The 13,531-nt window shown below is 44.8% G+C and overlaps 2 protein-coding genes across 2 annotated transcripts; both read right to left on the bottom strand.

The window, feature by feature from the left end:
* Window positions 1-605: 605 nt before the first annotated feature.
* Window positions 606-3,737, bottom strand: LOC118429252. The gene is made up of 2 exons (XM_035839719.1): window positions 2,630-3,737; window positions 606-1,393 (listed from the first exon to the last, which is right to left on the bottom strand). The coding sequence occupies exons 1-2, from the start codon at window positions 2,875-2,877 to the stop codon at window positions 991-993; spliced, it is 651 nt and encodes a 216-aa protein (XP_035695612.1). The 5' UTR covers window positions 2,878-3,737; the 3' UTR covers window positions 606-990.
* A 2,850-nt stretch (window positions 3,738-6,587) lies between these two features.
* On the bottom strand, window positions 6,588-12,696 carry LOC118428554 (four-jointed box protein 1-like). Its single transcript, XM_035838648.1, has 7 exons — window positions 12,414-12,696; window positions 11,757-11,933; window positions 10,929-11,109; window positions 10,410-10,553; window positions 9,559-9,668; window positions 9,003-9,081; window positions 6,588-8,038 (listed from the first exon to the last, which is right to left on the bottom strand). The coding sequence occupies exons 1-7, from the start codon at window positions 12,694-12,696 to the stop codon at window positions 7,792-7,794; spliced, it is 1,221 nt and encodes a 406-aa protein (XP_035694541.1). The 3' UTR covers window positions 6,588-7,791.
* Between the last annotated feature and the right edge of the window lie 835 nt (window positions 12,697-13,531).

Below are 13,531 nucleotides of genomic sequence, written 5' to 3'. Positions count from 1 at the left end.
TTCCCTTGGAATGGACTCATCTGTGACAGACGAATGAACAACATTTTATCAGATTTAGACGATAGCTTTTATCTCCTTCATGACATGTTATACCCGGCGGCTAGTTATGGAGCGGCAGATGATGGGCAGACGTCTCTTTGACCTGTGGTTTCTTTGATACGATTTATCTCGGTAAAGCAAGCTCGCCATATCTCTTCTACTTATGATGATAAAGGCTTGAAATATACCTTCCCGTGGATGGATAACATACAAACTACTTTTAAGTCTAGTCTATATCCATTCCTTGATCGTATTTTCTGTATAGACCAAATATGAGACGCAGTCCAATCAATGACTGAATGACTATCTGTTGAGGCGATTTCTTCTCTAGAAGTAAATCTACAGTCTTCTGAAGAGAACACGAAAACCCTTTCACCCACTTATCATTCAGTGTAAGAGTGGAGACCATTGTAGATCTAGTCTTCTGAAGAGTACCGAGAGAGAAAAAAATACAAGACTATGTTGTTTATTCGAGCCCATGTGTCTGTAATGTCCACATCACAGAAGTGTAAAACTGCCAGTGAAAAATCGAAGTCACCCATATCATGAAAGCGACAAGGGTCCTGTCAAAGACATATATGTCCCGATGATTCAGCTATGCTCAGGTATTTTGCCATTTTCGTTATACTGTCATGAACTCACGATAATGGCAACAATACGTTACGTGGTATTTACCAAAAGTCAAAGGTATCCCATTCAACGGTTTGTATAAAACTTTGAACTTTTTCTACGTATTCCAGTCCCCTCCTTCAACTTCAAGGAATCATTTGAAAGATTACCGCATCTCCACTTTTATGTCCTTTTCCGGTGACGTTTGCTTAATTTGCCTCCTCCAACTATTGCCTCCTCGAATGCAATCCACCCCTCGCCTCGAGTATCCGATTTTACCAGAGCGTTTTTGAACCGCCTGTGTTAATGCGCGTCGCTTGAGATGGCAATCCGGCTGAATCATCACAGTAACGTTAACTTCGCGGTAATGAAAAGTGCCCATGATGTAATCAGTGGAGTAATTCTAACCGCTGTGAGATGATCACGACTGTTCGCGGAGCTGACTGCCTGCTCTATGACAATCGGTACAGTATAACAGGTCCCGCTACTCTCCTTCTCCACGCGGAACTTGCGGTCCAGACAGTACTCCCTCCCGTTGGAGTACAGGTCGCTGATGCGCTCCCCTTCCAGCGTGGCGTTGGCGCAGGCCCAGAAGATGCTGTTGCAGAACTCCTCGCACATGGTGACGGTCTCCTCGTGGTAGAACAGGTGCTGGTGGGGGGAACAGATGTAACACTTCAGGTAGTACAGGTGGTCCCGGCACACCTGGTCAGCGCCTCGGGGCGGGGTCACGATCGGAAACAGCCTGCAAAATCACACAATAGATTCCGTTAAGCTAAGGGCACAACCCGCCGTACGTGTGATTTGTCCGTACCTTTTTCTGGAAGGCCATGTCCGCCACGTATTTCTGAAAACGTTGGGAACTTGGCGACTGGCAAACGCAGGGAGGACGTCAACGCACGTCACTCGCACGGTTGCGCAAGGTGCACACAAAGTTTTGCCTGCAAGTTAAGTTCTACGGCGTGTCTGCGTGCTCCCAAATACGTCGGATTTCCTACGAGTTCGTACGGACGTGATACTTACCAGTTACAGATCCCAAAAGATTGCCCACGTTTTAGCACGTAGACAGCACGTATTTGCACGTACGGCGGAATGTCTAATTTCTAGTCAAATTAAATCTAAAAAGAAGTTTTGAAAGATTGCTTCTTTGTAAAGGATCAATCTTAAGTCAAGAGAAAAAGTTAGGTATCTGAGGTTTTCCAATGTCGCTCTCCTCTGGTAAATCAGACGTGCATGTAGAAGTTTAACTACCGACCATGACCTTCGGGTCCCATGATAAACACTGCAGTGGTTAAATGTTCATGTCTGTACACAAGATGTACGGCATACCCAGTATCTACCGCGTCCTTTGCGTTACATCTCCTTTAAATGAACATTTCACCATCTAAATTATGGGCATAACTTAAGACGTTATCTGACAACGTACTGCGGCGATCGATCTTCTTCTCTAAGAGAGTTTATCTCATCATCAGCTGAGCTGTTTAACGCAGAGCAGTTGCTCACCGTTTGATAACATTTTCCATGCGTGGATCGTTTCACGTCGTTTGGTATTGATGGCCTCATGCGGAAGATCACCCCCAAAAAATCGATGATCGAACAACGAAGAACAAAGACAGCAGCTGATCGGCTTGATAGGATATTCATTAAGATGAATCTCTAGCCGAAAATTGAGAGGCAGCTCCGTTAAGGTCTATGTATCGGAATTTTAAAGCTATTAACGGTTTCGCACCCTCAGAAGGTTTTCTAGAATAATTCTGTACAATTTATACGCCGTGTTACTCTGTAACCTGCACAGCCGTGTGATTTTTTGCTGATTGATAATAAAAGTCGAACCGCCCCTGCCCTCGTGTTGTCACAGCGTACTCCGGAGAACGCCACAGCCCCAATAACTCTCCTTCAACCGGACGTATTTACGACTATGCCTGATAGAACATCACCCTTTTATATTTTCTAAAAGCATCTGGATTAATCGTGAACTGACCTGTCGACCTCCTCTTGGTAGCAGCAGGAGTCGAGGCGGAACCAGGGACAGGACACCAGCTTGTGCTCGGGCTTGGGCGCGCGGTTGCCGAAGAGGCTGCAGTAGCGCAGTCCGGCGGGCTCCGTGGGCATCGGTTCTGTGAGCCCGGTCACGTCGGCCTCCGCTCCGAGAATGGGCACAATCGCGCTGAGGAAGAACTGCAGTTGTACGATAACCGCTGACAAGTCTCGTAGCATATAACTCTTCATTCTTGCGCTCGTCAACTTCAAGGGTTCCAGTAGAATGTTTGTCCTTGAGACTTCTTGTTTAGCACGACTCAAACTCCTCCCAAAGAAACAACATCGTTGCACCGACGTCTTAACCCTTAAACGACGGTAAATCCGACAGGTCCGCCCGGTCCACCACCTGCACCAAGCTGACGTACACCTATCGCCGACATCAGGTCCCCCAGTAATAACCGGGCTCGTCAGGCGGGGTACGGGTCAGATGACATCGGAACTGCTCCAATTCCGGAGTGTCCCAGAAACGCAACTCCCGCTACTGATGACACCTTGTTGCCCACACGATTGTCGCTGACGTCCCGTCATGGCCCGTCGGTCCCTTCACTGATCCTCTACTCCTCTGTGTTTACAGCTGCTTAGTCGCTGCACCGTTGTACACTTCACGTGTGCTCCTCGCGGGCAGAGTATGCTATGTATACGCGTCCCCTGTGCTCCAGTTTTCACTGGAGGTTCGCGGGGCGGATGAAAAGGTGATCATCTATTACTGGGGATTCCTGCGCGCTGTGCACTCTTTCGTTCCATCAGGACGTTTAGAAAATTATGTATTGATGAAATCGTCTCGTGGGATGGGAGGTAATAATGCCAAAACCTCTCCAATTAGCAAAACACAAAGGCCTGAAGAGATCACTAACCTCTCGCGAACCTTGCGACGCTTAAGGATGTAGAAAGAAGTGACTACAAGTTTATCCGCAGTAAACTATTGGGTACTTTGTGCGCTTAGTTACCTTTAGGGCCTGGATTAAATGACGCAGAATTGAACGATACAGGCATCAATAGACTCACCGCTGTCCCAGGGCGTTCACGCTAACGGTGATATATAGTCTATAGGGCCTGTTTGCAAACTTTAAAGTCGAGCGATATGTGTCCCGAATGTTTAAACATGATTGTTTTCTCATAATTGTTACAAAACGGTATGGCTGTTTCCTATCAAAACCCCGATATGAAAAGATCCATGCCCCCGTCGCTCCTAGATCCTCCTGTGATATATATTCCCCCTGTAATCTCGTCATGAGTAAAGACGGCTTCACGCTAACGTCTGACTTGTTCCTTCCACTATCTCTAAATCTCCAATTTCCTTCCTCGGAACACTCCTTCAGACGCTTAAAGCAGAACAGTTATCGACGATCTCCGCTCGTAGCGTCGTTTCCTTGTGTTCAACTCTGCAAGCAGAGCGCATCAAAAGGTTGGACCGTGGCCAAAAAAACCGTCAGCCTTACGGATATCAAAGCGTCTCCCTCATAACCAAGTGAACGCACTTTGTTAAATGCCAGTTATTGCAATTGTCTGACTGTCCCCATAACAGTACCTTTTCAATCACGGTGTAAGTGTCCAACTGCCGCCCCAATTTCCCCGTCCAACCCACCGATCAATAATCCCCATCACACGATAACATGCTCCCAGCTCACCATCGATTTTACACAAACCCTTCGGGGATTCACTTCGGAGATTTCTCATTTTTTTTCCAGGCGAAAAGCTCTTCGTTTATGAAAAGGTCCCTCCGCCCGTGCTGGCGTGACGTATCGCGCCGCTCCGGTGCGGTAAAGCGGTAAAGAATGATTACCCTGGGCCGGGAGGATGCGCGCTCCCTTATCTCAGGCTGCCGGCTTTGCTCGCAGAACGACTCTAAGTGCACGGTGGTTCCGATAATCTGCTAAAGATGGTGATTATGGTGAAGCGTATGCCTCGCGATCAAAGCACAGGAGACGTAAGGTGCAGGGGGAAATACCGGCTTTGCAGACCCTTATTTAGTACAGGTGTGAACGTTTTAGAAGTTAGGACCGTCGGCGTTTCACCATAGTATGTGTTGTTGCGTCTTATGAAAACTATTCTCCTCCCATTGCGATACTGAAGAAACCAGTTTGCGGATGTATTTTCAGGAAACGAGACTTAAGTCTTTGATAAATTCGAAAATAACGACGTTTAAACGCCAGCTTCCCAAATCCATATGTAATAAAGGTGTGGAAGTTTCAAAACTAGTGGCCGTTATATACGTACACCTGTCTTAAAAAAACGTCAGCTTCCCAAATCTGCATCTAATACAGGTGTGGAAGTTTCGAAAGTGGCCGTTATATGCCTGCACCTGTACATGTCTCGAAAACGGAAGATAGATGGAATGGAACCCGGAAAGGGAAAGTGAATCACCTGGAAACGGTCCAGTGATCAAATTAAAGACGTCATCGTACGGTCATACTCATCAGGAATGGCCCTCTGAGAGATCACTTATGCTGACGTGTGATCTATGGCGCAATCTGCATATTTATAGCTTTATTTCGACATGTAATTTGATGCTTTAAGCTTTAATGCTGCCTTGAACGGGTTTCTTGAGTAGCGCAATGGGTGGTAAATTGTTTCCGCAAGAAACACAGCCCATAACAAAAGGAAACATCGTCTGAAACTAGCCGACGCCTTTGGGAGGCTGCGTGCGTAATTAAGGTTGAAATAGAAAAGCAGATGATCTGTTTTACTGGTCCGGATACAGCGTTGTAAAGAACGCACCAAATGACCCGGCTGTCACACAGCCTGCCGAAATCACCTCCCCACAAGTTTGGACCAGGAGGATGTTGGAGAAAGTTGATGAAGGAAGGGTCAGAAGTTTAATGGTCCGCGCGGGGAACGCTGAGTAAGTACGTACGGACGACATAATGGCCGCGAGGTCAGGGGTCAGGAGGTGATGGCCCCTTCCATCAGTCTAACGGCGACCACTCCGTCCCCGCGCTCCCGCCAGGAAGGATCTACCCGGATTAACTGTCTAACGGGGATCTTTTTCCCATTACATCTCTCACGACATCCCCTCTGTAAGGCACAAACGCGCCGTTTATATTCTGAACGCCGTGCCGGGTACTTAGGCGACTGTCTCAGAACTGTAGCCACAACTCAGGAGTCCGTACGCATCACGGCACAGATGGGAGATTAAGTCACACGTCAAGTCTGAGTTATCTAAGGTAACTCATAGCAGAGGAAAACGGCTTTACGGATCTAAAAGTCATTACTGGCTACACTATTGAAGAATGTACCTACTGCACCACTGACTGTTATTTATTATACCATCGCGTACTTAATGTGTTGTTTCTGGTACTTTGAATGGGAAATATTCTGTCTACAGATACAATCATATTAAAATTCAAAACAACGCCTGGGATGCAGCATTCCATGTGAAACTTACAAAGGTAGAGCAACCAATATATAGTACTATTAATACAAAATAAATCTGCACATTTGTACAAAGAATTTTTTTCTTTTCTTCAAATTTACCGACAATTCTTCTTCATTTTTTCCTTCTTCTTCTTCTAGAGACAGTATATAGTAGAGTAGATTCATCCCTCAAGCTACCTACATCTTGCATACTGCAGTCGTCCCTCAGAAAGACATCATAGAGCCGCATAGTTCAAGTTTGAACTTTTATTCAGACTGTCGGCCAAAGGTAGAGCAACCAAAATATCTATCACCGCTCAATAGCCCTACGTAGGCTTGTATCAACTGTTATCAACAGTTTGTGACAAACATTATGTCGTAATTATTATTTTCCACAAATCCTGATATCTTTAGACCTGAATAAAAAAGTTGCCAATAGACATCGCATTGCCATAATGATAAAGAACAGTTTGATCGATGTACCTCGGCCCACAGCACATCCCGTTATGACTTAGTACGTTATGTTATGATTCACATCTCCGCTATTAAATGTTCCACTGTCCTTGGTGCTGAACCGCCGACCATCAACAATCCGCGCACGGCTAAAACCTACCCAAGCTGCGATCGTAATTTTATGGACAAACTGCGTTTTCGCACAGGATAATAGAAGACAGCTTGATGTATGTTTGCCGCTACTTTACGATGGTACGTTGATGGAGATGTCTCCAGTTCAATGTTGGGAGACAACTTTAGCGTTAACAGCCAGTCTGCATCGTGGAAAACGACACAAAACCCCACAAGGCATAGCAGGGAAAGTGGACGTATGGACCGGATATTGTTGATTTCATCATGCAACATGCAACAAGTACTATACATCACTGTTTACGGCCAAGTATACCTCTTATGTGGTGGTCTAGTTCTAAGTTAGTCCCTCTGGTGGATGTCGAGGCCCGACTCCATACCTACACAACTTATCTATGTTGACTAGTCTATATGGATGACATTCGTGTGCGCGTCGGTTTTTGCCCATTTCCACAAAAAAGGGTTTTGACCTTACTGTAAATCGTACAGAACGGCTGCAAAATGAGCAAATCTAAAGGTACGTGCTATATATGCTTATGTATGTGCTATATATGCTTATGTATGTGCTATATATGCTTATGTACGTGCTATATATGCTTATGTATGTGCTATATATGCTTATGCATCAGTTTTGGGGTTCCCAGAGGATGTCATCAATATAATAGAATCAGCTTGGCCTAACGTTGTACAACGATTTCTTCGAGTCAATACTTGCGCTGTGGCCCATTTGATGTTTGATTCACAAAATGCAAGGGGATTTTTCATCTATCTATCTATTTGTCACTCTTTGTGTATGTCAAATAATGCTTGATTGGTTGTCTTGGTTTGTTTATGTTTCCTTTACAGATAAATTAGAATAAAATTAGCAAATCAAAGACACATCAAAGTTCTAAACCACGAGAAAAAATACACCGTTTTCAGTGATCCATAGCTTGGGTACCATCCGGGTAGTCGTTCGCTTCTATGTTTGCTTCTGCTACCTACTAGAATAGAAGAGAAGTGACTGTGTATATACATGTATATAGTGTATATAAACGTCGGAGCGAGAAGCGACTGTATATAGTGTATAATAAATGTCCGAGTGAACTACTATCCGGGTGGTAACCAGGCTTAATGGTTTATCGATAATCTGTAATTACTAAAATTTACTACATGTATGTCCACATTTTAGTACATCGGTGACATGTTAGCGAGCATGCAGTGCCGTATCCTGTTGTACACGTGAGCTATCCTGTCCGCCAGGGTCCTGTCCAGGTGAATCTTGGACGGTACGGGGGGCAGCAGCCCGGTTAGCGGCTCGTGGTGAGCCACGGTCCGCAGAAGGAACTCCGCGGCTCCGGTACCGAGACTGTGTAACTCCTCCACTCGCTTCACGGTCGATCTCCGGAACAAACACATCCGCTCCAACATAAATCTGTACATTTGGACAAAGAGAAGTTTGTTTTCTTTTAATTAAATGTAGAGACAATTCTGCATCTTCTTAATAAAGATAATTGCAGACAGTGATTACACATTCAAGTTTTAGGACACGAAATTTGTTTTAGCGCCGCCATTGATCATATGTACAACAGCATACATGTAAAACATAAAATAAGCTCAAATGAATACGATGGTGTCAAGAAATTATCAAACGCAAAAACATATAGACTACTGGTCTACAAAACGCATGCCCAAGTCCCTCAATGACGAAAAAGACTATGAAGTGTAAATGTTGCTACGTTCTACTTTGGTCTACAGATGGTACAAAGTTCCTCTTTGTCAATTCAGTTTTTTTCTACAAATTGGCTTTCCTTAATAGCTTTTTGAGTGCAAAGTGCAACCATTCGTTGTATTTACTAACCCTGCCAATTTTCTATAACTTGAAGCACACTGTCAGACAACAATTGTTTAACAACAATAGCCTAAAGTCTTCTTCGGAACAGATATACAGACAACAGTGGTTACCCCACCCATGTGCACGCCTGATTTTCACACATCACTCAAGCTGGGAGTCGTTCTGACGACCACCATAGTGGACCAATTTTCCTGGACTCTTTTGAACCCCACTGAGCCGGAGTGCCCGCAAACCCACGCCGATCGAACCGGCAGTACGCGCGGGAAATCGATCTTGACCGTGAGTAAGTACCATTAAGGGGAATCCAATAAGTGGCTAACGATTTACAAAAGCTACGTGGTCAGCTGTGGACAAGTGGTTTTAACCCGACCGCCCCGCAGTGAACGACTCAGCATGCTGTGACAAATGGTAGCTGACTTCTAGCATCCTTCGCAGTCTACCGAAGTGCTGAAGTCTGTTCCTTAATGCGAATACATTTATCACTATTCACAACACTTGACGGACCGCTTTCTATAGAATGAACATGAGGATTCTGGTTCCTTACCTGTGGAAGCGGGTGAACCTGTCACCGTTTCTCTTGTCCTGAAGTAACATATATCCGTCAATAAGTCCGCTTTCATTGTCTAGAGATTTAGAAAGAGAACAACGGTTTATTTCGTAGCAGTTTACTGTGCTTTTTGTGTTGTCGTGTCGTGGTGTATTGTGTCGTTTTATACGTTGTGTCGTACGTGTTTTTCGTCGGTTATTTGGCATCCCCCCCCCCCTAGATTCTGCAGGGCTGCTGTGTAATTTATTTTTTTAAATCAAGACTATGTAGTTTTCAGACATATCCTCACACAAAATCCTTCCCGTCCGAATCTGGCATAACATTTTGTTAACACCGCGAGCGTGATATGAAATAGGATTTGTTGTATCACAGTAGATTTGACTTGCATGCTAACTGTACAAATGTAGTCTCTTAATTCATCTGACCATGGTACCAAGCCTTCGACATATACAAGCACAGCACATCATGAAACGCTCCTTTAGATGGCCCGTAGTCGACCCTTGAAATTATTGCTGAACGATCATTGATAATACTGTGGCTTGCAGTTCCTCACCGATCAGCCAGATAGCGCCAACGCGTTGGGACTTCTGCAGGTTGTGGATGTAGTTCCTCATCTGGACCGGGTCGTTGTTGAGGTCGGCTGCGTCCTGGTTTGACGCCACTCTGACAATAGTGCAACACATATCGGAGATACGATACTACAAGACGATTATTTCTGGTACATAAATCAGTTGGTAGCAGTTAAGCGCATTTTATTGTACTACATTTTATCCATTGACAATTCAAGCTAGCAGCCGTACCGAAGAATGCAGTCTGGAAAGGCCATTGATTCTAAGTGTATATCGTCACAGACCACAAAATGATAAATGAGTTTAATAAAGGATATCCACGGTGTTTGGCACCTAGCTTAACCAGACTCCTGACAGTTATCTGTTTTATAGACAGGAATATTCACACTCAATGGAGCGTACTGTATCTGCCATGAGGCGTGCTGTTGGCGCCTTTCTATATGAATGAATTTTGTGGTACACTGTCAGGGACAAGTCAAGCAGATACGCAAGATATGTGTTACATGATGTATAATGCAAGTTTTTTGTAACCTTTATGCACAAGTGGTCTGCCTGTCTGTCCATCTATCCGCCTGTCCTTCTATCTGTCTATGTGTCTGTCTTATCTGTCTGTCTGTCTGTTGTCTGTTTATCAGTCGGTCTGCAAGCTAGTCTGTATATCGGTCTGTCGGGCTTAAACGTGACTCATTCTTTAAGTGGTCATTTTTGGGTCAGTCCTGCCACCATACTCTTTTTTGTAAAGCCTCGTGTGGACAATAGTCTTGCGTGAAACCATGTTGTCTCGCGTGAACCATAGTTTGTAACCAAATTCTGTGTGATCACAGACATGACAAACCTGTCTGAGTTGGCAGTGATGTAATCCAGGATGATCAGGTCGCTCCACTGCATCAGCTCCAGGAGCTGCAGTTCTCCCATGGCCAGCAGGCGGCGGTCCTGTCCTGACACTTCCCCCTCCAGTAGCGTAACAGGCATCTTCCCTCTGGGTATTACACGATACATGTATCAATGGACTTGAAAGTGCAGCTATGGCGAAACATGTCATGTCGTCTATCAAAAATATACCACACCATCCATAATTGCTTTCTATATCTTAAGATACAATCTCAATCTCTTCGTCAGTGGCAAATTATGAAACTGGCGGAACTGGTAGATCACTGGCATGCCAGTAGAATGGGTTTATATTCAATTGTAGAGATTAATTTGTGGTTATTGTTGGATGTCTAACCTGTATCGATGCACCATACTTTGCTTTGCCACATTTCGCAAGTGGTAAAAGTGCCAAAAGATTTCCTTCAAAGTCAGACTTACTCGTCTTGGATTTTTGATTTTAAAAAAGCAAAAAAGAAGTTGATACCTCTTCAAATAGTCTATCCAGCGGATGAGCGCCACCAGCACGCCCTGTTCCCACTGCATGTGGGACAGAAGGGGTGCAACAGGTGACCACAGCGGTGCAGTACCGTTCACAACCGCCAGGACAACAGGTGGTACGTGATCTATGCCCAGCAGACGGCCCAGGTAGTACGAGTACAGCTCGCCTAAGAAAGGGCAAAGAAAGTGACCTAACGTTACATATGTAAGATTTTACTTTGAAAACAATGTTTCAATGTTCAGTACGATCTCTATGTACAGTACAGTCAAAGTTGCCCAATACGATCACTCACGGGTCCGACAGAACATGGCCTATCTGGCCAGGTGATCACTTTAAACAGGGTATCAATGGGAACAACTATCAAATGAACCACCAAAAAGTGGCCACACTGCAGATAGTCCTTATGCAGAGGTGGTCACTTACTCTTGTTTAATTGTAGTTTATTCCTCACTACTCACGAGAAACGTGTTTCTGTAAGTGTTTCCTACCAGGAAGTTTGCAGATTATGGACTAGAACTAGAACTAGAACTACAGGACTAGAACTAGAGGCTATGATACGGCCGCGTTGTCGTCAATGTATTTGAGTGTTTACATACACTTCTGTAACAGTACATGAGAGGCCTATACATGGCAAAAAAATTGGACATAGTAGAGCACAGCACATCTAACATAGCATAGGTTGTTTAGATTGAAAAAAAAAACAGTGAGCTATCTGCATCGCCTGTTAGTTTTGTAAGGTTTTCTGTAAGGTTTTAAAATTCCCCTTGTTCTACAGTGTTTACTATCTCGCCACTTCTAGAAATACCTGCCTACCCTGGACCTGCAGTATGAACGGGTGCCTGTACCGCGCGCAGGCCGCGGTCCCGTCCGCCAGACGCACGTGTTTGTTCTTGCCCTGTCCGCACGTGCGCCAGGTCGCCCTGTGGATGGACGTGACTCGAGACTTCCGCGTCCTGTCCATCCAGGCGTCAGCTTCGACCTCACTGAACCCTGTGAAGTACAGGAGTGTATAGTAGGCTGACTTCGTTATACCCCCTTTGCACAAAAGGCTGCGTCCGATGAGCGAGCAGCCAAAAATCTGACGGATCGTTGTAACGTTACGAATTTGTGACATTTTATGTATTTTTTCTTGTGTCTTTTGTATCATACTTTTGTAGCGTGAATCATATTCCCGGAATATTCCTATTATAAAATCAAGAGTCACACAAATAAAGTTTTAGTGACCGTCGAGAAGTGGAAAGGTGGCATTGTATGCATGTTATTTTGCACTATCTGGTTTTAGAATCACTCTAACTCCTTTCTGAGATGGGCTCAATGCCAAAACACTTTTCGCGTATATATGTGACTTCAAAATACATTTCTTACTGGTGTTCGATTTACATTTACGTTAGTCGCGAGGGCCTTTCAAGTTCTGTTAGCAAAATGGTTTCTAAACGCTAGCGCTAAATCTACAGCATCTGGCTGGAAAACCTTTGGGAAGGGCGTTCTCTAGTTCCCTGGACCAGAAGATGTCGTCCTCCACGATAGGAAAGCCGTGCCTGTTCTCCAGTGTGACCCTCCGCTCCATCACGGACTCCAGTCCTCCTGTTGTTCCTATGGTAGCGCGGATTGGTTTGGCAGTGGTGGGTGTGACGGGGCCGGGTGTCTGGTGTGATAAGTTCTCGATGGAGACCGACGATGACTCCAGGATGTTGGATCTTTCCCGTTTGGTCTCGCCAGTATCAGTCTGTAGTGTAGGACATGGGGTAGCCATGGAGGAAAAGACAAGGCAAGAGCGACTAGTCCGTAGATTAAATATTGATATTTTGACCCCCAATATTATCAAATATTTATCTAACTTGAGCTGAATTTCAAATAAACAAATGTGAAGCTTCCATCCTGTACCTCTGATCCTGTACATAAATGAATATCATATCACGGGAGTATTGCATTGGTGAGAATCCAGTCTTTTTCACGTTGTTGTTCGTTCGCATTTAAATGATTAATTTGAACATTACCAGACAGGTATCAAGTCTTTTCAGAAAAGACTACCTTATCCTACCCCTTGTCAGTTGTAATGTCTAACGTTCAAATGGATGCAGAGGTCGGCAGAACAGGAGGGGATATGAAGTCAGGATTGTGTAAGTGGTCATGAAGGACATGTGATATCTAACAGCTGGCCCACTCAGCTAAGATTCCAGCTAATTACGTAACCGGTACATCGATGCAGTCTTACCTGCTCAAACGTTTGTGCTATAAGATAGACCGCTGGCACAGTTACCAACACATACACACAGATCAGGAGTAGGCCCAGTTGAGGCCCTATAGAGTTTCTCCCTCCAGCCTCTCTGTAGTTTCCTTGCTGATATAATTTCATGGCAAAGTTCTAATAGTATTTAGCAAAGGTGAACCATCGCACTTTACGCAGAGCAAGTAAAATGGCGTGGGCCAGTGGATGTGTTAAAATAGCGTTATATCTTCGATCCACTCTCTAGCCTGGGGCAGACATCAGGTAGACAAATACACGGACAACAGATGGGCCCGTTGTTTCGGCAGGCGTCGTCATCCAGCTTTCAATAGGAAACTTTACATAGACATTACACACAAAC

Source organism: Branchiostoma floridae, chromosome 13, assembly GCF_000003815.2.
Source record: "Branchiostoma floridae strain S238N-H82 chromosome 13, Bfl_VNyyK, whole genome shotgun sequence".
NCBI lineage: Eukaryota > Metazoa > Chordata > Leptocardii > Amphioxiformes > Branchiostomatidae > Branchiostoma > Branchiostoma floridae.
Note: the sequence above shows the minus strand (reverse complement) of the source record. Positions and strands in the feature narration are given on the sequence as shown.